The 25,394-nt window shown below is 36.0% G+C and overlaps 1 protein-coding gene across 2 annotated transcripts; it reads right to left on the reverse strand.

The window, feature by feature from the left end:
- Nucleotides 1–487: 487 nt before the first annotated feature.
- LOC127871180 (zinc finger protein-like 1 homolog) lies at nucleotides 488–24,089 on the reverse strand. Of its 2 annotated transcripts, XM_052413923.1 has the most exons (8): nucleotides 23,891–24,089; nucleotides 17,692–17,812; nucleotides 17,006–17,199; nucleotides 12,779–13,003; nucleotides 5,691–5,802; nucleotides 4,042–4,156; nucleotides 3,242–3,289; nucleotides 488–2,527 (listed from the first exon to the last, which is right to left on the reverse strand). In XM_052413923.1, exons 1-8 carry the CDS (start codon nucleotides 23,990–23,992, stop codon nucleotides 2,323–2,325), a joined length of 1,122 nt encoding a protein of 373 aa, XP_052269883.1. In that variant the 5' UTR covers nucleotides 23,993–24,089; the 3' UTR covers nucleotides 488–2,322. The 2 variants fall into 2 exon arrangements, with proteins under 2 accessions (XP_052269883.1, XP_052269884.1); XM_052413924.1 differs by lacking the exon at nucleotides 3,242–3,289.
- Nucleotides 24,090–25,394: the final 1,305 nt, after the last annotated feature.

Raw genomic sequence — 25,394 nt, forward strand, 5'->3', positions numbered from 1 at the left:
GAATGTTTCCTTGATATTGTTCCAATTACTGTTCAGCAGTGATTATAATTTATCGACTGAGATTTTGTTTGATTTTTTGTGATCTACTGGTGGTAGATAAATTATGTAGAAAACAAGAATCTTTGGCTTACTGCCTGATTGATGGATAGAATAGTTGGACGATACGTTGATGGGTTAGGTTGTTGTTGGAAATTATGTCAACAAATATTAATTATAAAATCCTAAACAGCCCAAAATATTTGTTAAATTTAAATATTCCATCAAATATCTACAACCGAATATTTAAAATGATGTTAGCATCCCGATGCCCATTTTAAAAGGCAACACATATATTCTTTTTTTTGATGAGATATATTTTTTTCGTTTCTTAACATATTTACCTACTGCGCATTCAGTAGTCGCTGGTAAAATGTGTATTGTACATATTCAGAGCTTGCTGTGACATGTGTACGAGCGTGAAAACGCAAATAAGATTTAATACAAGATACAAATTTGTACATAATTTATTATCATTCACAGTTTTAAATGTTCCTGATTATAAACATTAACAAAATCAATAACACAGTACAAGCAGTAATGCAGTGTAAATGAGAACGATCAAAAGGCCCGACGACAATACACTTTAATTGCAACACTACAAAAGCGCAGCCTACATTTGAAGTGACGTTAAAAAGTAATAGAACCCCCGCTTTAGCGAGAAACTAAACACTGTCTGCATACCATCTCATACTACATATAGAGTTGCAAACATGTTCCCCAACTTTATGTCATAGAAAGCATCAATATTTAATGCCCAAAAAAGGTCAAATTTGCCTCCTGGTGCTTAAAACACAAGTCATATATGTCCTTTTGTGCTCGTAAACAATCATAATTTATCTGAGACTTTTGAAGTGTCACGTTTCATTCCACGGATTTCCTATATATGTGAACGCCGGATTAAATAACAAGAATTATATTGTGATTTTATAACTGTAGCATGTGCGTATGGCTTGAAATCACAGGAAATTATCAGACAAAGTAAATGTCAAAAGTCACAGAACCCAAATAAAGAGCTGCATAACAACAAGTATACAGAAAGATACTAAACTATATATAAATATAAATAATTATTTACTTAAATACATATATGTAATATATGTATATTCCTATGATTTACTTATAAAAGTATGATAGATTTACATTGATTTCAAAATACGTGGAAACGAATTTAAAATATTCCGAAAAACACCTCCAATCAAATAACTTTTGTTAAATATTTACAAAACACAGTTGGAAAAAATAAAGGGTCACTTATCTTTTTATTTCAATAACTATTGTAAAGTCATTTATATTCATCGACCGGAGAGAGTTTTTTTTTAAATCCCTGGATTTCGGAATAATGAAAAGAGGAATTTACGTCGGTCATTTTCCAATGTGTTAAATTTGTGGAGAGGTAAACACACGAAATCAACAAAAATAAATTATGTTCAAAGAATAATACTTATTGTACAGTATGTAACTGTATAAGATATATGGCATTACATCTTAAGCTGTATATAGCATCTATATATACACGTGGTGAACTCAACGATTAAGATTCAAAACGTTCTAATATTGGTGTAATCAATCAGGGCTTTTTTTCTTGATTTGGGTTAAGGACCTGGCATTTAATTTTGGGGAAAACATTGTCAACAAAACTGAAAAGGGGAAGAAATTTTCCAAAGTAAGCTTGAAATTCGGAGAAATTTTGCATATAACGTTAAAGAAAATTCTCTTTGGGGAAGGGGCCTTTCTCTTGGGGCCTATACAAGGTCCTTGATACAGATGGAAAAAAAGCCCTGAACCAATAATAGTTTGCATCTCACATCAACACACATGTAATGTTGTAGTATTCAGATTTCTGCAATTAAATTTTAACTTTTAAAACATAAGTTAGCAATGTCTATGTAAGAGGAATCTACCAGACATGCACTCCATTTAAAATGATTTAAACTGATTCATAACCATATCTGAATATAAGAATTAACAGAGTGTAATGGGTTTAAAGTTAAATATCGAAATACAGTCAACTGAAAATAACGGTTAACTGAAAATAACAGACAACTGAAAATAATGGCCAACTGAAAATAACAGTCAACTGTAGACAACAGTCTGTTTTGATTCCCCCCAACGAAAACACTTTGTATAACACTAAAGAATAATGGTCAATTGTCCAAAACAGCCAACAGCCAGCATATTTCATTATATAACATGTGAATCAAATATTGCATGTGGCCATACTGTATGTGCAAGTTAGAGTATGAACGAATGGAAATAAAGATCCTGTTACAAAAGTTGCTTCCCTTAGTTGGCGTGCACACGGATCATCGGATTGGCCATGGGATCCAAAAACGGATCATCATCCGTGGCATTTCTGCTCAGTCTTGAAAATATCACTATCAAAGTGAGGAAGCCAATGATGCCTATTAGTAACACTACCAGGAACTTCTTACGAACGCTTGTTGGAGTCTTTTTCTTCATGCCGTATTTTGGACCTGTGTCCCGGGATCTAAAAATTAATAATGAATCGTTTAAATAAACATAATGTTAATAAGAAAAAAATCATACGTGTATTTATAGTAAGTGTATATTTGTAATTATATGAATGACTAAAGAAGAATTCGTTGCATTAGTTATAAACAACGTATACATGTTTACTTACATATTCAGATACGCAGGGACATAATTGTGTATAAGGTGACATTGTTGTGTGGACAGTGTTTGGTTAATGTTACAATATCTCATGTGCTTTATTCATGAGGCCATATGACATGCAATTAAATATACATTGTAGATGGGCCGTGCTCTGTGAAAAGGGGGTTTAATGCATGTGCGTAAAATGTCCCAGTTGAGCCTGTGCAGTTTGCACAGGCTAATCAGGAATGAAACTCTGCCTAAACTGGATTTTTGCTAAGAGACTTTTTTTAATTGTAAAATACCACAAAAGCGGAAAGTGACGTCCAATATAAGCCTGTGCAATCTGCACAGGCTAATCTGGGACTACACTCTATGCACATGCATTAAAACCCCTTTCCTCAGAGCACAGCTCATATAAATTGTTTATAATACTGCAAGTATACTGTCTGAAACGAGCCAGATTGGTAGCCATATTGCTGTTGAGGATGCAGTGGCAGTGACTGGGAAGGATACATATGAGGACCCAGTATACAATGCACACAAAAGTGGGGACATTTTGGAATGTGAGGACTTCATAACATGTTACCTGTCCTCTACATCCACATTGGGTGACTGAGCAACAGGCTTTCGAGCTCTATCATAGTATACACATGATAACTGACCTTGTGCAATATGTTCTCAAAAAATAGTGATTATATACTTCATCTTTCAATCAGAAAATTCGAATACTTATCGACAGTGAGAGATTAATACAAGTAGTACAAGTAGTTTAAGCTAAATATTAAACACCTTTGTGAAACCTTTCTAGAACATTCCTAAAACAATTGTTAGTTCATACTACATATTAAAATATTTTGATTTTTTTCCCTGTATTTTTTCTAAAAATGTGAGTACTTAAATTTAATTAGTTTAGATACTTCACAACAAACAAAAGGGCTCAGCCTACGTTCAAATTTGACAGAGAAACGACTTCTCCCTCAGCCAAAATAAGGGAGAAGTGAGGTAAATTAAAAAAGAAGTGGTTTCTGGACAGCGTTTAATAAACTCCTCACTTATTTTATTCCCCTCATAACACCATGGCCATCATCATGATGATAAATCAGAAACAACTCACATTTGGCAGTTTTGAGGAAAACTTTAACAAAATATAAACAAAACACAAAGTGTTAACATAGTGTTATTATTGTATTAAATGAACTTAGTTTATATATTATCAGTCAATTCCTAGCACAAAGTTAATCTCAAAAGGAGAAGTCACTTCTCCTTCATGAAATTAGAGGGAAAAGCTAATATGTCCAGGGAAAAATTATCTCCCACTTCTCCATAATAGCAGAGCCCCGATTAACAATACTGATTCCTAAGACGGGCTACCAACTCTTTACGTACCTCAGCCATTTGTTGAGCCAGTCCATGGCAGGCCGGCGTTTGTACTTGTCATCATCATGGTCATGTGACAGGTTTAACAGGTCCTCCTTGGTAGAGTCAAACAGCTTCCGCGCTTCTGAAACAACATGACACACAAATAAGTAATATAAAAAATAATTATGTTATCCTCTTGTCATTTTTTACAGAAAACTAAACAAAAAGGAATCATTACAAAATAAATCCAATACAGTGACATCCTTTAACAGTTTTAGGTCTGGTCTTATATCTGGAACTTGTCTGTGTTCCTTGCATTTGTACCTCCATACACACTAATACACACCTCTCATGTTCTGTGTGTCCATGATCTTTACACTGGTACCTCCATCCACACTTATACACACCTGTCATGTTCTGTGTGTCCGTGTGCCTTACATTGGTACCTCCATCCACACTAATACACACCTGTCATGTATTGTGTGTCCATGTTCCTTACATTGGTACCTCCATCAACACTAATACACCTGTCATGTTCTGTTTGTCTGTGTTCCTTACGTTGGTTCCTCCATACACACTAATGCACACCTGTCATGTTCTGTTTGCCCATGTTCCTTACACTGGTACCACGATGCACACTAATACACACCTGTCATGTTCTGTTTGTCTGTGTTCCTTACATTGGTACCTCTATACACACTAATACACACCTCTCATGTTCTGTGTGTCCATGCTCCTAACATTGGTACCTCCATCCACACTTATACACACCTGTCATGTTCTGTGTGTCCATGTTCCTTACATTGGTACATCCATCCACACTATAACACCTGTCATGTTCTGTGTGTCCGTGTTCCTTACATTGGTACCTCCATCCACACTTATACACACCTGTCATGTTCTGTGTGTCAGTGTTCCTTACATTGGTACCTCCATCCACACTTATACACACCTGTCATGTTCTGTGTGTCCATGTTCCTTACATTGGTACCTCCATCCACACTTATACACACCTGTCATGTTCTGTTTATGTTCCTTACATTGGTACCCCCATCCACACTTATACACACCTGTCATGTTCTGTTTATGTTCCTTACATTGGTCCCCCCATCCACACTAATACACACCTGTCATGTTCTGTTATTCCGTTTACCTAACAATTGGTACCCCCATCCACACTAATACACACCTGTCATGTTCTGTTTTTCCATTTACCTAACATTGGTACATCCATCCACACTTATACACACCTGTCATGTTCTGTTTGTCTGTGTTCATTACATTTGTACCTCCATCCACACTAATACACACCTCTCATGTTCTGTTTGTCTGTGTTCCTTACATTTGTACCTCCATCCACACTTATACACACCTGCCATGTTCTGTTTTTCTGTGTTCCTTACATTGGTACCTCCATCCACACTAATACACACTTGTCAAGTTCTGTTTGTCCGTTTTCCTTACAGTAGTACCTCCATCCACACTAATACATACCTGTCATGATCTGTTTGTCCGTGTTCCTTACATTTGTACCTCCATCCAAACTATTACATGCCTGTCTGATCTGTTTGTCTGTGTTCCTTACAGTGGTACCTCCATCCACACTAATACACACCTGTCATGTTCTGTTTGTCTGTGTTCCTTAAATTGGTACATCCATCCACATTAATACACACCTGTCATGTTCTGTTTGTCTGTGTTCCTAACATTGGTACCCCCATCCACACTTATCACACTGTGAGAGGACAGTCCTGGCCTGGCTGGGGTGGACGTGGATAGCGGTGCCACCTACAAACACACAACACACATTGTCTGTTCAGTTTTTATATGTGGTTTTTTCCTATTTGTGTAGTCTCATTATATTATGTATAATTGCTCTTTTTATCTTATATAAGAAACATCATAAAACCAGGATAATTGTGCTGAACCAAAGAGCTTCTGATTACACATAGTTCTGACTATTTCAAGGGACTATTTAAACAACAGATTTGGCACAATAATGACAAATATCTCCAACCATTTGGCAGCTATATTCAAGGGCAAATAACTCCAGAAAGTGTGGATCACTGGGATTAAAAGTTTCCAACACATCTTCACTTCATGGAGATTAGAAGTTTAAAATAAAGCGACTGAGACATGTGGAAGTGCAGTCCAAGCTGACTTGGTGGTCAACCGAGTTAAGTGATCAACTCAGGTAAGCGCAGTGTTCTCGATCGCACCGGCAGCAGGCGATTTCATTGGTTACATTCAATTAAGATGCCGGCTACTTTCCCGAAAATATCAGTTGAAAAGGTGTTAATACACCCATTTTATTGCTTAGTCGCCAATTACTCTGAAAATATAACTGGCAAATCAAATTTTTCTGGAGAACACTGGTACGCGGTCAGTCTAGATCCCCCACCACCACCAAAAATCAGTCTTTATTACGCCTGAGTTTAACAGCCACCAGTCATAAGCAATCAGCGACAAGAATATTTCTGACTAAAAGCTATTTTTCACCTGTGGTAAACAGTCATCTGTCAGTCATTTCAAGATGCAAAAAGGTAAACACTAAAAACTATCAAGTTATAGAGGAGTATGAGTTGTATGGAAATGTGAGTTTGAAGCATCTGGTGTTTGACACAGAACAAAGTGGGTTTAACAATCTGGTTTACAAGTGGTTCACTGAGGCTAAGGCTTGTACGGTAAATATTTCTGGGCCAATGGTTAAGGAAAACAAGAGGGCCAAGATGGCCCTAGTTCGCTCACCTGAGAGGAGTCGGTTCATTCAATCTTTACCTAATGTCAAACTTGACCTAGATATTGACTAGACAAACATCCTGGTCAAGTTTCATCATTATTGAACCAAAACTCTGGCGCAGGGAGTGTTTTTGTTTTTGTAAGATTTGAAATGGTGACCTACATTTTGAGTTGACCCCCCTTACCAAACATCAAACTTTGCTTACAAGGATTTTGTAATGAAAATTTGGATAATCTAAGGGCAATAATTATGGCATTAATTATGTGATTTTGCTCATATCAAACTTGACTGAGATCTTTCAGCAACTTTGATAAAGAATGCTTGAGAAATGTGAATGCTAGAGTGTTTACAAACCAAATGTGGACGGACGGACAGCGGACAAAGACCAATTCTAAAACCTCACCTGAGCAATCAGGTGAGCTAAAAAGTGTGTTTTCACTGATCTGAGCCATTTTCCAACTTGTCCAAGAAATCAATAAAACCAATGTATTGACTAAGTTTCACGATGATTAGGCAAAATATGTGACTTCTATAGAGTTCGATCACAAGGTTTCTCTATATAGTCACATAAAGAAAACTGCCCCACCCCCATGGCAGCCATGTTTATTGACCCATCGGGACCATTTGCAAACTCATCTGAGATATATATAAAACCAATCTTTTCACCAAGTTTCATGATGATTGGGCAAAAAATGTGACTTCTAGAGTGTTCACAAGCTTTTTTTTACTATATAAATGTAAGACAAGAGGGCCAAGATGGCCCTAGTTCGCTCACCTGAGAGGAGTCCATGGCCCTAGTTCGCTCACCTGAGAGGAGTCCGTTCATTTAATCTTTACCAAACGTCAAACTTGACCTAGCCTAGATATTGTCCAGACAAACATCCTGGTCAAGTTTCATCATTATTGAACCAAAACTCTGGCGTATGGAGTGTTTTTGTTTTTGTAAGATTTTACCTGGTGACCTATATTTTGAGTTTACCCCCCTTACCAAACATCAAACTTTGCTTACAAAAATAAATATTTTGATCAAGATTCATAAAATCTGAAACAAAATTGTGACCTCTAGAGTGTTTACAAGGATTTTGTATAATATGATGAAAATTTGGACAATCTAAGGGCAAAAATTATGGCATTAATTATGTGATTGTGCTCATTATCAAACTTGACTGAGATCTTTCAGCAACTTTCATAAAGAATGCTGGAGAAGTGTGAATGCTAGAGTGTTTACAAACCAAATGTGGACGAACGGACGTCGGACAAAGACCAATTCTAAAACCTCACCTGAGCAATCAGGTGAGCTAAAAAGTGTGTTTCACCGATCTGAGCCATTTTCCAACTTGTCCGAGAAATCAATAAAACCAATGTATTGACTAAGTTTCACGATGATTAGGCAAAAATGAGACTTCTATAGTGTTTGATCACAAGGTTTCTCTCTAGGCACATAAGGAAAACTGCCCCCCCCTCCTGGCGGCCATGTTTTTTGACCGATCGGGACCATTTGCAAACACATCTGAGATTTATATAAAACCAATCATTTCATGAAATTGGGCCAAAAATGTGACTTCTAGAGTGTTCACATGTTTTCACTATATACATATAGAGAAAAATGCCCCGCCCACTGGCGGCCATGTTTTTCACCAATCTGGACCATTTTCGAACTCGTCCGAGATATCAATAAAACCAATGTTTTGTCCAACTTTCATGATGATTTGGCAAGAATTGTGACTTCTAGTGTGTTTACAAGGTTTCTCTATAGCCAAATAAGGAAAACTGCCCCGCCCACTGGCGGCCATGTTTTTCCACTGACCAGAAACACTTTTGAACTCAACCAACATATCATTAAGACAAACATTTTGACAAAGTTACATGAAGATGGGCATGAAATGTGACTTCTACAGTGTTTAAAAGTTTTTTCTTTTTTTTTGACCTAGTGACCTCGTTTTTGACTCGGCATGACCCAGTTTTGAACTCGACCAAGATATCATTGGGACAAAGCTTCTGACCTAAATTCATGAAGATCCGAAAAGAAATGTGCCCTCGAGAGTGTTTACGAACAAATGTTTACGGACGGATTGACGGACGACGGAGAAAGACCGGTCACAAAAGCTCACCTGAGCAATCAGGTGAGCTAAAAAAACACATCGAACCTCGAATAACAATTAACACATAAATGATACACACAACAACACTGTATTATTATGAAAACATTAATAATCAAAGGGGAGTAACTACTGTAAACTTAAATGCAATATTTAGAAGATTTGTCTCGCATTTTACATGACCTTAATTCATGATTGTTTACAAGCCTTTTTACTTTATAAATATTAAGAAAACTGCCCCGTCCCCCAGCCAACCATGTTTTTCAACTGACCAGAACCATTTTCAAAAACAACTCACGTATCTAGGAAACAAAAGTTCTGACGAAATTTCATGAAGATTGGACCAAAAATGTGACTTCTAGAGTGTTCTAGTGACCTAGTTTTTGACCCGGCACGACCCAGTTTTGAGCTCGACCGAGATTTCATTGGGACAAAGCTTCTGACCAAGTTTCATGAAGATCGGAAAATAAATGTTGCCTCTAGAGTGCTTACGAACAAATGTGGACGGACGGACAGACGAAGGACAAAGACAGGTCATAAAAGCTCACCTGAGCAATCAGGTGAGCTAAAAACTGGTCCCCCCCCCCCGGCAGCCATGTTATGCAACTGACCGGAACCATTTTCAAACTCAACTCTCGTATCAAGGAAACAAATTTTCTGACCAAATTTCATGAAAATTGGGAAAAAAATGTGACTTCTAGAGTGTTTACATGTTTTCACTATATACATATAGAGAAAAATGCCCCGCCCACTGGCGGCCATGTTTCTTTCACCGATCTGGACCATTTTCAAATGTGGACGGACGGACGGACGAAAGACGAAGACCAGTCACAGGTGAGCTAATAAAAACATCCAACCTTGAATAACAATTAACACATAAATGATACACACAACTACACTGTATTATTATGAAAACATTAATAATCAAAGGGGAGTAACTACTGTAAACTTAAATGAAATATTTAGAAGAGTTGTCTCGCATGTTACATGACCTTAATTCATGATTTTTTACAAACCTTTTTACTATATAAATATAAGGAAAACTGCCCCTTTTCCCTGGCAACCATGTTTTCAACGGACCGGAACCATTTTCAAACTTAACTCGCGTATCTAGGAAACAAAAGTTCTGACAAAATTTCATGAAAATTGTGCAAAAATTGTGACTTCTAGAGTGTTCACATGTTTTCACTATATACGTATAGAGAAAAATTCCCCGCCCACTGGCAGCCATGTTTTTTCTACGATCTGGACCATTTTCTAACTCGTCCGAGAAATCATTAAAACCAATTTTTGACTAACTTTCATGATGATTGGGCAAAAATTTTGACTTCCAGAGTGTTTACAAGGTTTCTCTATAGCCAAATAAGGAAAACTGTTCGCCCACTGGCGGCCATGTTTTTCAAACGACCGGAACCACTTTTGAACTCAACCAACATATCATTAAGACAAACATTTTGACAAAGTTACATGAAGATTGGGCATGAAATGTGACTACTACAGTGTTTAAAGTTTTTTCTTTTATTGACCTAGTGCCCTAGTGTTGACCCGGCACGACCCAGTTTTGAACTCGACTGAGATTTCATTGGGACAAAGCTTCTGACCAAGTTTCATGAAGATCGGACAATAAATGTTGCCTGTAGAGTGTTTACAAACAAATGTGGACAGACGGACCGACAGAAGACGGACAAAGACAGGTCATAAAAGCTCACCTGAGCAATCAGGTGAGCTAAAAACTGGCCCCCCCCCCTGGAAGCCATGTTATGCAACTTACCGGAACCATTTTCAAACTCAACTCTCGTATCAAGGAAACAAATTTTCTGACCAAATTTCATGAAAATTGGGAAAAAAATGTGACTATATATAACCAATCATTTCATGAAAATTGGGCCAAAAATGTGACTTCTAGAGTGTTCACATGTTTTCACTATATACATATAGAGAAAAATGCCCCGCCCACTGGCGGCCATGTTTTTTCACCAATCTGGACCATTTTCAAACTCGTCCGACATATCAATAAAACCAATGTTTTGATTAACTTTCATGATGATTGGGCCAAAATTATGACTTCTAGAGTGTTTACAAGGTTTCTCTTAAGCCATATAAGGAAAACTGCCCCGCCCACTGGCGGCCATGTTTTTCAACGGACCGGAACCACTTTTGAACTCAACCAACATATCATTAAGACAGACATTTAGACAAAGTTACATGAAGATTGGGCATGAAATGTGACTTCTACAGTGTTTACAAGGTTTTCCTTTTTTTTTACCTAGTGACCTAGTTTTTGACCTGGCAAGACCCAGTTTCGAACTCGACCGAGAATTCATTGGGACGAAGCTTCTGACCACATTTCATGAAGATCAGACAATAAATGTGGCCTCTAGAGTGTTTACGAACAAATGTTAACGGACAGACGGACGACGGACAAAGGCTGGTCACAAAAGCTCACCTGAGCAATCAGGTGAGCTAAAAAGTGATGAAGTTTGCCAGTGGGTCAGGCTTAACTATGTTTAAAGGTAAAACTGTTTGGCTAGAAACATCGTTAAACGGCAATGTAATCATTCAGACACCGAGTGATGAATGTGGCGAGAATTATACTTTCAGCTGACCAACCATTGAAAAAAATGGTCGGCTGACAATAGCAGCTGGTTTGAGCAAATCCCTTGAATGGCTTCTGTACATAAGTTAGACTGTAGGTTGCTTACTACCCTTTTGGAAGCAACTGAAATTTAAATAGCTATTTTATAGGGACAATAACTAGGGGCTGTGTAGATGACTGATGAGGCAGAAGTAATTGATTGAGAAATGGGGAAGGAGTTTCTAAACACACTTATATCGTCGCTGTCGTTCTAAAACCTCGTAGCTCCAAAATTTTCAAAATATTTTTTTCGTCTTTTCCAAATATATTAAGACTGGCGCGTGTTTTGTGCTATATCTCGTAGCTCTACGCCAATCAGAGCCCTTGAAAAAGCCACGTGACGAAATGTTGTAGAATGATTGTTGGCTTTTTTCCCGGCGAAAAGTCGTAGCGACACCATTTCACCTATAGGTACGTGGTTTCGTTTGGACAAATTTGACAAAAACGTTTTTATAAAAAAAATTATTTGCAACTACAAGGTTTCCTATCAGGACGAATTGTCGTACCTCTTAAAAATGACAAAACTGTGGGACAAAATATCGTAGCTACCATGTCTGACTGTCAGTATGACTTAAGCGTCTACGGCTTATAAAGTATTTTGCAGCTTCATTTGTTTGGTATTTTTACAGAATTTTAATTTCTAAAACATCGTTATAAAAAAATAAGACGTTTTTTTCTCTCTCCTGAAAAGTTTGCATTTTGTAGCTACGAGCTTTGAGAACGACAGCGACGATATAACATTCTTTGCAGACAAAGAGGAAGACAAACTGACATGAAGATTTGGGCAGACAAAGTAGAAGACAAACTGACATGAAGAATGAGGCAGACAAAGTGGAAGACAAACTGACATGAAGAATTGGGCAGACAAAGTGGAAGACAAACTGACATGAAGAATTGGGCAGACAGAGTGGAAGACAAACTGACATGAAGAATTGGGCAGACAAAGTGGAAAACAAACTGACATGGTGACTCAGACTATACCCCTTCACACTTAGTTTGTGGGTGTATTAATAATTCAAAGAGCCTAGTCCTGTGACTAAATTCATGTGTGTAAAGTACATCGTCACAGATTAGAATGTGCAGTCTGCACAGGCTAATCAGGAACATCATTTCCGACTAAATGGATTTCCATTAACAAAAGAATTCCATCATACGAAAAATTCAGTTAACGCGGAAAGTGACGTCCCTGCATGATATGCCTGTGAAGGCTGTACATGCTTATCTGGGATGACATTCAGTAAGCCCAGATTTCCCATAATGCGGCTTTATAAATCCCACCTTAGCTACTACCTGAGCACTAGGTTTGGTTGTACTGGGTGCAGGGGACATCCCCAGTGTAGACAGGTTGGTCAGCTCTGCAGAGGGAAGGGTCACATGGTCGCTCTGCTGGTGTGCAGTGGGGGGCGGGGCAGCCAGGCCCCCGTTAGGGGTCAAAGAGGCAGACTGAGGGGCTTGTGTAGGGGCCGTGGTCTGAGGACTGGAGGCTGCCTGCTTCACTGTCTCTGTCTCCTCAATCTACAACCAGTTAGCACTTTATCACTCAGATACGCATTTTGACACATTTGAAGTCCCTTAGCAAATAAAATTAAATTTAAGACCTATCTTACAATATTCAAGGATTAAAGCACTCATTTCCATCTCTTAAAAAAAAGACACTGATGAGCAGCAAACAACATAAAACCTTAACAAACTGCCTGTTACTTGCATGCTGTTCTGGTTTTATGCTGCTTGCATATATCTCATCTACAGAATGTAATAACTAGGGTAACTGACATTTTGTGAATTGTTCAGGAATGCATATTTTCAGACATTTTCCAAAATACAGTAAGAGCACTGACGTTATTTTTTGCGCTTAAAATATTTCAGTGTTGAAATTATGGCAACTGCTCCTTTTTTAATTTTTTATTGTTTTAAAAAAGACATATCAATTTGGAGTTTTATTTCGATTTTCAAGTGTTATTATAATACTTATCAGAAAATTTGAATACGGAAAAATGTTATATTATTTTAATAAAACATATTTTTGCTTCTCCTGAAAATTTAACAAAATCTCAGTTACGCTACTTTTTACATTCAGAAAATGACATGTGTTTGTTATGTAAAATTCTAAAATTTGATAAAAACATTATTTTTACCAAAAAGGTTGACTTAATATTTTAACAGTTGATGTATGTCACCTTAATAAACACAAAAGTGGAAAAAAGTAAAAATGTATAAAAATGTCAGTTACATGACTTATTACTTTCAGTAGGCGATCTATTTTAACTTTGCTTCAGAGCAGTAAGTGGTTGAATTCTGTACATGAAAAACTCACGAGTTACACAACATGAAAGCACAGGGTACATGTTTCACTATATTATTGGTCACTGCAAGTCACATTTTGACAAAGAACTAAAATATTGTTCAGCTTTTAAAGTATAACATTCTTTTTCTGTCAGTCACATAATTAAATAATTAAATGACCACAAATACATATTTCAAATTAACTATTTGTAGTAGTTTAATGATATATGAAAACTACAAGATGAACATTTATAAAATAAATTTTACAAATGTTACCATGCTGAGAATTAGATGTTTAATTCAGCTTCTTTGCAATTATCTCATGTGAATTTAGTTAATTTTGTAAGAAAGTTCATACCACATAAAATTCAAGAACAATACCTCAATCCAGACTTAAGTTGTTTTGCATCAACCATTTTTATACAACTATTAACAGTGAACTTGACCAAACATTCCCCAAAAGTATTCAATCCTAGGTCTTTATATCAGAATTAGACCTACACACACAATCACAGATAAATACCATCATCCATACTAAAGTAATTGAGTAGAAACAATTGTTCTTTTTTTCAGTATCAGTGACCTTGACTTAACTGGCCCCAAATGGGATCAGTTTATACCCAACCAAAACACAAAACATTTAGTTCATCTCCCATCCAGCTCTATAAGTTGAACCTTAGAAAATATAAAATTGAAAACACACTCTCAATTTTGAAGATTTGTAAGCAAAATCAACAAAACTGATTTCCCAATTGTAGTCAAAACGGCGCTATTTTTTCCAATCCAAAGGGATACGGCCCCATTCCAACAATGGTAAAACAAGAGCACCGCATAACGGGTGCCAACGCTCGGCTGCGGGTGCAGTTTTGAATAAATGAAAGCTTGTCAGAATCATTTTATTTTTTTTAGAGGTCATAGTGACCTTGACCTTTGACCTAGTGACCCAAAAATGGGTGTTGCATGTAGAACTCATCAAGGTGCATCTACATATGAAGTTTCAAAGTTGTAGGTGGAAGCACTTTGATTGTAGAGACAAATGTCAATGTTTTAGCACGACGCTGACGGCAGACAACAAGCTGGCGATGACAATACCTCGGGTTTTCTCAAAAAACAGCCAAGCTAATAACACTGCAACTGCGACCCTATGCTAGGTTCACATGTCAGCTCGAGTTGTTTCAGGCAAACTTTAACCCAAATTTTCTTAGGTACAAAAAATGGGAATCATTCTGCTCATTTGCAGACCAGAGGTATAACCTTGGTCTGTGACCTGGCTTGATGATTCCCAAAATATGTAAGAAGTTTCAATATCTGTAGTATTTAAAGACATATGAACTTGTTGCATGCAAACCTTAATCCTTTACCACTTAGATATGTATTTTCACGCGTATGTAGTCCCTTAGAAAGTTATAATTAGTCTAAGACCTTTCTTACTACATTTAAGTTTTTAAGGCTTAAATAAAGCCTTTATTTCCAAACCTTAGAAATTGATGAGCAGCAAACAGCATAAAACTTCAACAGACTGCGAGTTACTTGCAGGCTGTTCTGGTTTTATGCTGTTTCCACATAGCCATTTTCACTTTGCTTCTGAGTGGGAAAGGCTTAAGCCATATTTCATCTTGCTCTCAAACCATGACCAGAATTTAAAAACAAACAAGAAACCGACGGAGACGGGTGATTCTCTCCAAAGGTTTTTTTGGTCACAATATTGCACTATATATTCAGATAAAAGGAAACGTTTTGAGAGCACAGTAGTTGAGGGGACAAGAATTTTTCAATAGAAAATTTCAAAGGGCCATAACTCTGTAAAAAATCATCCGACCAGAACCCGCTGATAATATGCACATCTCCTCTTGGTAGTGAAGCTTCCCATAAATATTCATTGAATTCCGGTCATTAGTTGCTTTGAAATAGCCCGGACAAGAATTGCACTATATGTACAGTTAATGGAAAATTTCAAAGGGCTATAACTCTGTGAAAAATCATCTGACCAGAACCGGCTGATAATATGCACATCTACTCTTGGTAGTGAAGCTTCCCATAAAGTTTCATTGAATTCCGGTCATTAATTGCTGAGAAATAGCCCGGATAAAAATTGTGCACGGACGGACACACGGACGGACAGACAAAGCGGCAACTATATGCTCCCCTCCAAAAAATTTTGGGGGAGCATAAAAAAGGCATGATTCCTGGTAAAAAACTGGTAACAGATGTATGTCTTGGTCAATGAATATTCATAAAAACCCTGAACACGCATGTAAAGTTCATTTCAATATATTTAGTACAGAAAGGGGCATATTCTGCTAAAGTGAAGGTCTGAGTTATGGCACTTTTTTAGTTACCTCAGACAATATCCCTGAACACATTGTGTCAAGTTTCAATTGTAGATGCCAACATTTGCTTGAGTAGTATATATCTAGCAATATTTGGTTAAAAGTCAATCTAAAAACAGTGTATGAATACGATGAAACCACATTAGCTTCCGTAATGATACTCTCTAAAGGGAGACCCAGTCCAGCCCGGGAATACAACAAAACCCAATCTCCATACAGTGCACCAGCTAGGATTAAACAAAGGACAAAATTGTCACAGAACCAGGTTTTTAATTTGAAAAAAAAAGTCTGATAAAGGGAGACAATTCAAAATGTGCATTGTTACTGATTGTTCCTTGTGACCCCCCTTGTGTCAAATTCAATCTATTTTTAGTCGTGGGGACCTTGATTTCAACCCAATCATAAAATCCCAACAATATGCGCCAGGGAACTTTGTGACAATCATTTTGTGAAAGTTTCATTAAAATCCGTTGAGAAATGTAGGAGTTGTGCTCGGAAGAATTGTTCCGCCCTTTCGCCAGCCATTCACCAATCTAATAATCAGTTTTTTTCTTCGGAAAACCTGGTTAAAAAGGGCATGGGGAGCTATTTTGTCAAAAGGGCACTTTTGAGCGCACGGTCCTATCCGAAATGATGCATGTTGCATATTAATTTTTAGATTATAAATAATTGCTAGAATATATTATTTCCATTATTATTAAACCATGCAAATAAAGTGTCTACAATTAGGAAAATTAATAACAATATATTAGATAAGAGATTTATATATTATAAAATGTGTCACTCATTTTTTGTATACATAAAAAGGGCAGGGTGAGGCCTTGGAAGGGCAGGGCAGGGCTTAAGAAGGGCAGGGCAGTGCACCCTTCCATTTAGATCTAGCTGCAGCGCTGCCCATACTTACAAGAGGCAGACCTAGTCCAGCGCGGGCCCAGTTCACAGTGGAGAGAGCCTGTCTGAGCATGTCGGCCACCGGGGAAGCCATGTTGCCGGGGGGAAATATGCCTGCATGGCAAGTGGGACACATGTACCCGGCGGGGGCAGTGTTTCCAGGCAATGCCTGAGCGTACAGGTGCAAGCAAGAGAAATGGAACACATCTGTAGGAGAAAAAAATAGTTTGTGACATTGGTATTACAAACATTATAACATGTATATTAGCATTGCCCTAGGAAAACAGGGCTTAAAGCATGTGTGTAAAGTGTCATACCTGACAGGCTTATCAGTGAACCCTTTCATTTAAAGCAAGTCTCTTCTGATATAAAATCCAATCTAGGAGGAAAGTGTTGTTCCCGATTAGCTTTTGCGTACTATGCAAATCTAACAAACAAAGTGATGATAATCAAATAAAAAAACTACTATATCTTTATTTTGTATGATTTTCTATCTGGGGGTTTCCCTTTCCTTTAAATTGAGAGCATATGCTAAATAATAAATAAAATTATTAGTTTTAATCAATTGAAAAAAGTAACATGCAAAAAATCCATAAAGATCTAAATTGATGATCATACTTGTGACATCATTGTTAACTGCTGTTTCCATAAACCAATGCAAGGAATTTCTATATATAGCACTATAAGAAGACTACTTACCGTAGCAGGTAAGACGGACGCACTGGCCACAGGTGTCATCAGAGAGACTTTTGTTACATAGAGCGCAGTGTGGACTATAGTCACTGTCCTGTAGCCATTGAAGATATGACTGCACTATACACTGTAAACCACAATCAATTCATTGTAAATTTCAAAAACATATGTAACTGTACATCACACAGTAAACCACATTACACTTTAAACCACATTACACTGTAAACCAAACTACACTGTTAACCACATTACACTTTAAACCACAATACACTGTAAACCAAAACAACATTGAAACCACAATACATTGTAAACTATACTGCAATCTAAACCACAATAGTCATTAAACCTTTATGCACTGTTACAACATGACATCTTAAACCATATTATCCTGTAAACCATAACAAACTTTAAACTACAATACACTGTTAACCAAAATAAACTATAGACTACAATACACAGTAAACCACAACAAACTGTAAACCACAATACTCTATTAACCACAATACATGATAAAAAACCACAATACACTTTGAACCACATTTCTTTGTAAACCCTAATACACTGTAAACCACACTACACTGTAAACCATAATCACCAATACACTGTAAACCACAACATATTGTAAACCACAACTTGTGCCATTTAAAACGGTTGTATCCCTTCCATCCAGGCATTGGGGCACCAGCTTAAGAACAGACTGAAATTTCTATTTTGATCAAAATGGAAGTTTAGAGAAACAAGGGCTGTTTGTAAAACATGCATGCCCCCCATATGGGCTGTCCGTTGTAGTGGCAGCCATTGTGTGAATACGTTTTTTGTCACTGTGACCTTGACCTTTGACCTAGTGACCTGAAAATCAATAGGGGTCATCTGCGAGTCAGGATCAATGTACCTATGAAGTGTCATGATCCTAGGCAAAAGCGTTCTTGAGTTATCATCCGAAAATCATTTTACTATTTTGGGTCACCGTGACCTTGACCTTTGACCTTGTGACCTCAAAATCAATAGGGGTAATATGCGAGTCATGATCAATCTACCTATGAAGTTTTATAAAAACACTGAAACTTTGCCAGCTCAGAACAGTTTTGTTCATTTTGGACCAATGGTCTCAAATGACGCTGCAAACCCTTTTGTCCTCTTGTATTATAAAGTGTCAGAAATTTAAGGGCATTGTGGAATTCAGGCAAATTACTGTAATTACTTCAGTCTTCGGACACTTAAAAATAATATTTGTTTAGTGTCCCAACATTTAGATACAAAAAATATTCCAAAATACAGCTGTCCAAAAATGTAGAGACACAAATTTAGGTGTCTGAAAATTATAATAATATTGAAATAAAAGCAATAAATCAATTTTCAATAAATTGATTGTGATTCACTTTTTTTTCTGCTTTGAAAATAAATACAACAGTACTTCCCAGTTTTGCTAACTCTTGTATGAAATGATAAAGAACAAAAAGAAAAACATTAAACATAGTGCTTCCTTAACAGGACGATAACATTTCAAATGCTTGTTTTCTATCATTATAAATGGTTATTTACCACATTACGGAAATGTTATGGTCAATTGCCCTAAGGCAAGCATCTGCCAGGGCAGAAAGCTTGTAAAATTGCGCTGTCAAATATACTGTTAGACTATTAAGAGTCATTAATGATAGGCGAAAACCTGTATGTCAGAAAATTAAGAATAATACGGGCAAAAGCCCGCGAAGCGGGCGTTGACCGTTCATACATATGGGAATTTAGACATAAAATTACATAAGAAGACCACATATGGATACGTCTCAAAAAAATTTGCCACGCGACATATATTTTCGCGATGCTATTTTTGAACTTGAACAAATCAAAAACACTTTGACATATGCTAAATCACATGTAAATACATACCTCAGGAAAAGTTATATCAATGACATCATAATTGTGTAGCGTATCGCACTAAATATTCTCGCATTATTTGTTTTTCTTCGCAACCCTTCCAGAATTAGGTCATTACTCAATTATCTCCCCTGAATGCTCTTCTTCAGTGGGCATAAGCCGAAGACTGGTTCACTACATATAGTAACAGTCTTCACCAACACAATTTAAGGGAACATAACCCGTCTTTAATATATTGCTTGCGAATCTCCGATTTCTGTCGAATTTATTTGCTTTGATCTTTTCGATATCTTATTGTTATTATTATCCTGACAAATCACAAACGCTTCTTAAAAAATTATTTGTTTTAAACACTATAGTTGGCATCTCTATTCTTCCAGTATTCTCGCAGTATTTCAATAATGACACCCTACTGTTTATGTATCAGAATTTGTGACGCATTTTCCATTCGCTCTCAGAAAGAAGTTTTGCGTTTGATCATGCGCAATATTCTGGTAATTTGTCATTGTTATCCACCAGAAACATATTTATTCACACATTTTTAAGATATTCAGATCTAACTTTTTAGTCTTTTAGCTTTAATTTTCATTTTTAAGATATTCAGATCTAACTTTTTAGTCTTTTAGATTTAATTTTTAAAGTATTTACACCTCGTCTGCTCGCACTTTACCGATATCCTGAAAGGTTTCATATCACAATAAATAGTTTAGGCCTAAAACCACAAAATCCGATACCGTTGGAATTTCCGTACCACAATCTTACGTAAAAAATCTTCCAGATTCGAAATCAACAAAAAACAAGACATTTATAAATTGTCTGCATTATTGATCAAATTTTAAGATATTTGTTGGTTTTCCGTTTTTAGAAGCTGTTCTGCCAAGGCAAGAGCTGGGCATTATACAAGCCATTCTATCCAGCAAAACTGACAGTTTTGGTTTACAGAAATCAACAAAGGAGGGATTCCCGAACTATCAAAATTTCCAAGCTATACACACAGTTATTATCTGTGGTGATCTTTATTGGTTCTGTTTGTTTACTTGGATGGAACATGTGTGAACTTTTATAGAACTTTGAAAAGTCTATATATGTCTATCTGTAAACAAAAATCAGCTGTGGTATAATAAGATCAGATGTGCAAACAATGTCAAAGGGTTATTAAATTAACAATTTGAAGGCAATTATGCTGAAAAAATATGAAAAGTTTCCATGCAAATTTTGTCTGTATATCGACAAGTGTCTGCCGATTATTGTCAAACTAGTAATACAAAACTTACCACAAGTATGTAAAAGCACTAAGTACCAGTGATCATTTTTAGTAAGATAGTGTAATTCTAAACAGTAGCAAATAGCTTGTTTAGTAAATGCATAATGCAATTAATATGATTTCCGTTCTATTGTGTAATTAATAAATTGGTTGTTACTTGCTAATTCATGATAAATGTTTTATGGCTAGTGCAAAACCAGCAATGTTAATTTTGTAAAAGGTAATACAATAACACCACTTTGTAATTTCATATACGTAAATATTCTTGAAATGTAGGTTGATGAGTTTTACTTATTTTGTAACATTTTATGTGCAAATAAATGATGTGAAGTGTTTTGTATATCCACACAATACCACATATCTTTTTATATATGTACTGTATTATGTGTTATTTGAATGTTTAAATAAACAAGATGTGTTTGTGAAACACAATGTCCCCCTATATATGACCTTGACCATGTGAAGGATGACCTTGACCTTGTGAAGGATGACCTTGACCTTTCACCACTCAAAATGTGCAGCTCCATGAAATACACATGCATGCCAAATATCAAGTTGCTATCTTCAATATTGCAAAAGTATTTATAAAATAAGCGATTTGGGCCACATATATTTGACCTCTGACCTTGAAGGATGACCTTGACCTTTACCTTTCACCACTCAAAATGTGCAGCTCCATAAGATACACATGCATGCCAAATATCAAGTTGCTATCTTCAATATTGCAAAAGTATTCATAAAATAAGCGATTTATGCCACATATATTTGACCTCTGACCTTGAAGGATGACCTTGACCTTTCACCACTCAAAATGTGCAGCTTCATGAGATACACATGCATGCCAAATATGAAGTTGCTATCTTCAATATAGCAAAAGTTATTGCAAAATGTTAAAGTTGGCGCAAACAGACAGACAGACCAACGGACCAACAGACCAACAGACAGACAGGGCAAAAACAATATGTCCCCCACTACTATAGTGGGGGACATAAAAATATGGATGATATAACATGATGCATTCTAATATTTGCATTCAAATTGTAACTGTAGAGCTAAGTGTATGCAGTTAAGACTGTGATTTTAGAATTGCTACAAAATGGCTAGTTTGTTAGTGGCGACACAATTTAAACTATTCAACAATAGTTTGCGAAAGAAAATTAGAAACCTGCAAGATACCTGTATTTATTAAATATTTTAATTGCGAAACAAGTATGTTGTTATGCTGTTACACATAATTATACATTGATAATAAATAAGAAGACAATTAGTGGTGTTAACGTTTCCCAACAGTAGAAATCATTCTTCTGATGAAGTCATTGGTATACAGACGAAAGCTCCAGGTATTGCTTTCAATACTTAGTGTGTGTTATTTGGCAGTCTAAAACTTATTGGATTAAAAAAAATCCTGTCAAATTTGTCAATCAAAATTGATTTGACACATCACATGTACTGTATGCTAAATGCAACTGCTTTAGCAAGCAGTCAAGTTGAATTGAGACATTTGATGAAACAAACTGGTTCCTGGGTAGGACCAGTACTTTGTGTCTATATGACGTACCATGACGTCGAAAGTCTACAAGACCTACTAGGTAGAACGAGAAATGTACTTCGACGTACAGTTTTCACCGACCCTTGAGTGTTAGCCAATCAGAAGACACCTTACATCTGTTGCTTTTAGAGATATTTGACATTGAACATAAGTATTATTATTATTTATACCAAATTATGCGACAATCGACCGCTTACTCATAGATATTGTGCGTATTTATTAAACATTATTATTATTATAATTTATACCAAATTATGCGACTATCGACCGCTAACTCATAGATATTGTGCGTATTTATTGACCTGGCGTGGCGGAATTAACCTCTGACTTATGCAAGTTATGGTTATCACAAAATACGACCAACGGAGAGGTTATAATACATTATTTATCCCGTAAATGCTTGGTAACTGTTTGGTTACCGTTGGGAATTTCCTACACAGTAATGCACTGGACGGTCGTGATACTCCGCCCCGCATGATCAATTAATACTCACAATATGCTGAATAATTTTAATTTTTAAAAAGGTAACAATTTAATCTTCTTCAAATTTGTATATAATCTATTTCAATGCATTAAATACTTGAAACTTCTATGTGTTGTTTTTTTGCCATTCTGATATTTTTATTCATTTTGTTCTCAATTAAAAAAGAGATTTTAAACATTTATTATGAATAAATCTGAAGGAAAAGCGGCTCAAGAGACTAGTGTTTTGATTGGCTGTTTAAAAAATGTGTACGTCGAAGTACAAACATGTATGTCGAAGTACAAATTGTACTTTGACGTACAAATATATACTTCGAAGTGTATTTTATATTTATGTCGACATACAATTATTGTACTTTGACGTACATTTCTCTTTTAAACTTGTAGGTCTTCTTGACTTTCAACCCAAATGGTACGCCATAGTATGTCTTAAGGGTTATCTAAAGAATGCTCCCACTTAAGAGATCAATACAGAGACCTCCCAGTGACTAAGCCAGTTAGCAGACACCCCATCCAATATACCACAGACACAGAACCAGCTATAAATTCCTGTGGCTAGAAAACAAAAAAATATAAGATGCTAGATCTTTAAGCTTGGAACATTTAACTTGTGTTAAGATTCATTTTTTTTGGATGCATTACTTAATTATTGCAACAATTATAATATTTTGAACACAATCATGTCAATATATTTATTAAAAATACATAGTTATCAAAAAAGCTTAAAAAGCTTTTGCCCGTAAATTAGGTAGCACCTATAATCATATTAAAAAATAATCATTTTGGCTAAAATAGATGTTTTCCGAAAAGTTTAGTGTCCGAAAACTGTGACTAAATACAGTAAGTAAACAATTATTATTGGGTTGAAATATAAACAACTAGCATGTTTTAATAAGCAAGCCATTTGAATTTTCCAATAGTTGATCTGCTGAATTCATGGTAAATACTTTAAAATGAGACTCAGTGTCCTTTGCTAGACGATAAGCAAGAATCGACTCTACGTCTCTAGTGAATACGAATTACGATGGTCATACCTTGTCGTGATTGGCTACTAAGCAGTGCTCACACACATTGACTCTATGCTCAAAACAGAACAAGTTTGTCACTTTCTTCTTTGGACACTTACACAGGCCCATGCTGAGCCAGTTGGTAACGAATTAATTAAAAGAAAGTATTTTCCATGTCTTTTTATTTAGTTTGACAGCTCACCGGAAGTTTCATGTTAGTCGATAATAACCCAACGTATGAAAACTAATGTAAAGATATATTCCTCGCAGTAGGCTTTATTGCAATAAATCTTTATATTTGTCACACGTAAAACAGAACTATCATTAATGAAATTGGCAAGAAGAAAATTATTGCAACGGTATTCGCCCTGTTTTTAAATAGATCAAAACAACGGTAAATATATTCATAATACCCCAATACACAAGTTTTAGGATCACCACTGACTTATAATGACCATTTTGTATCTGCAAACATTTCTATGGAATGTCAATCCACTGCTTATTTAGCTATATACATGAGTCATGTAAATTACCGGTACTAAAAAGGATTTAAACGCTACCAGTAAAAGCAAACATATAATTACTTATGTTTACGAGAAAAATATCAACTGCTCGCGTGCGCGTTGATTTATTCATTTTAATGTTTTTGGTAATGGTCTGTTAACAATTGTTTGTGATGTCTATTTTGTAAATAATTCATAAGAGTATTACTCACACAGGGCTCAGTTTGAATGAACAACTCACAGTGGACTAAGTTGTTGGTGTGGTGCCCATAATAAAACTGGCTAACCCCACGATTCCCTTCCCCTCCCACCCCGCATTTCTATCATTTGCATTATAACCGATCGAAAATGACCCAGGTATTATTACTTGTTGTTTGTGTTTGTCATAAGAATGATTTATGAAAACTGGTAAATTTCAAATAAAGGGTGTTTATATACTGTTTAGAATGATCTCATGCTGATGCAACTGGAGTTTCATTCGTGGCATCTTTTTGTTAAAATGTTTATTGGTTGGATAACATATTTTGAATAATATCATAGTAAATATATATATATATATATATATATATATATATATATATATATATATATATATATATATATATATATATATCTATATATATATATATATATATATATATATATATATATGAATAATGTTCGGCAGAAAAAGTACATGATGATACATTTATGTTACCATCCGCAACTATTTTACTTGATGCAAGTGACCCTTTACCTATTCAATACAGGACGATGCACACAGCACACGATTAAACACAATCAATGTTTAAAACTGTGGTTAAACAGATGTCTTACGCGCGTGACGATTTTAAATATATATCCATGTTTATTGATTGAATTTTACATGTGAAAAACTTTGCATTTAAAATGACCACAGAGGATAAATAAGGCGTGTTAAGTAGAGACAACTGTACACTGGAAATAACTAATACCACGGTAGTTCACAGAGAGAGCATATTCTATGCTCAGTGCGAAAGTTGTATGTAAAAAAGTTCTTGCTTAAATTG

This window comes from Dreissena polymorpha, chromosome 3 (genome assembly GCF_020536995.1).
Source record: "Dreissena polymorpha isolate Duluth1 chromosome 3, UMN_Dpol_1.0, whole genome shotgun sequence".
Taxonomy (NCBI): domain Eukaryota; kingdom Metazoa; phylum Mollusca; class Bivalvia; order Myida; family Dreissenidae; genus Dreissena; species Dreissena polymorpha.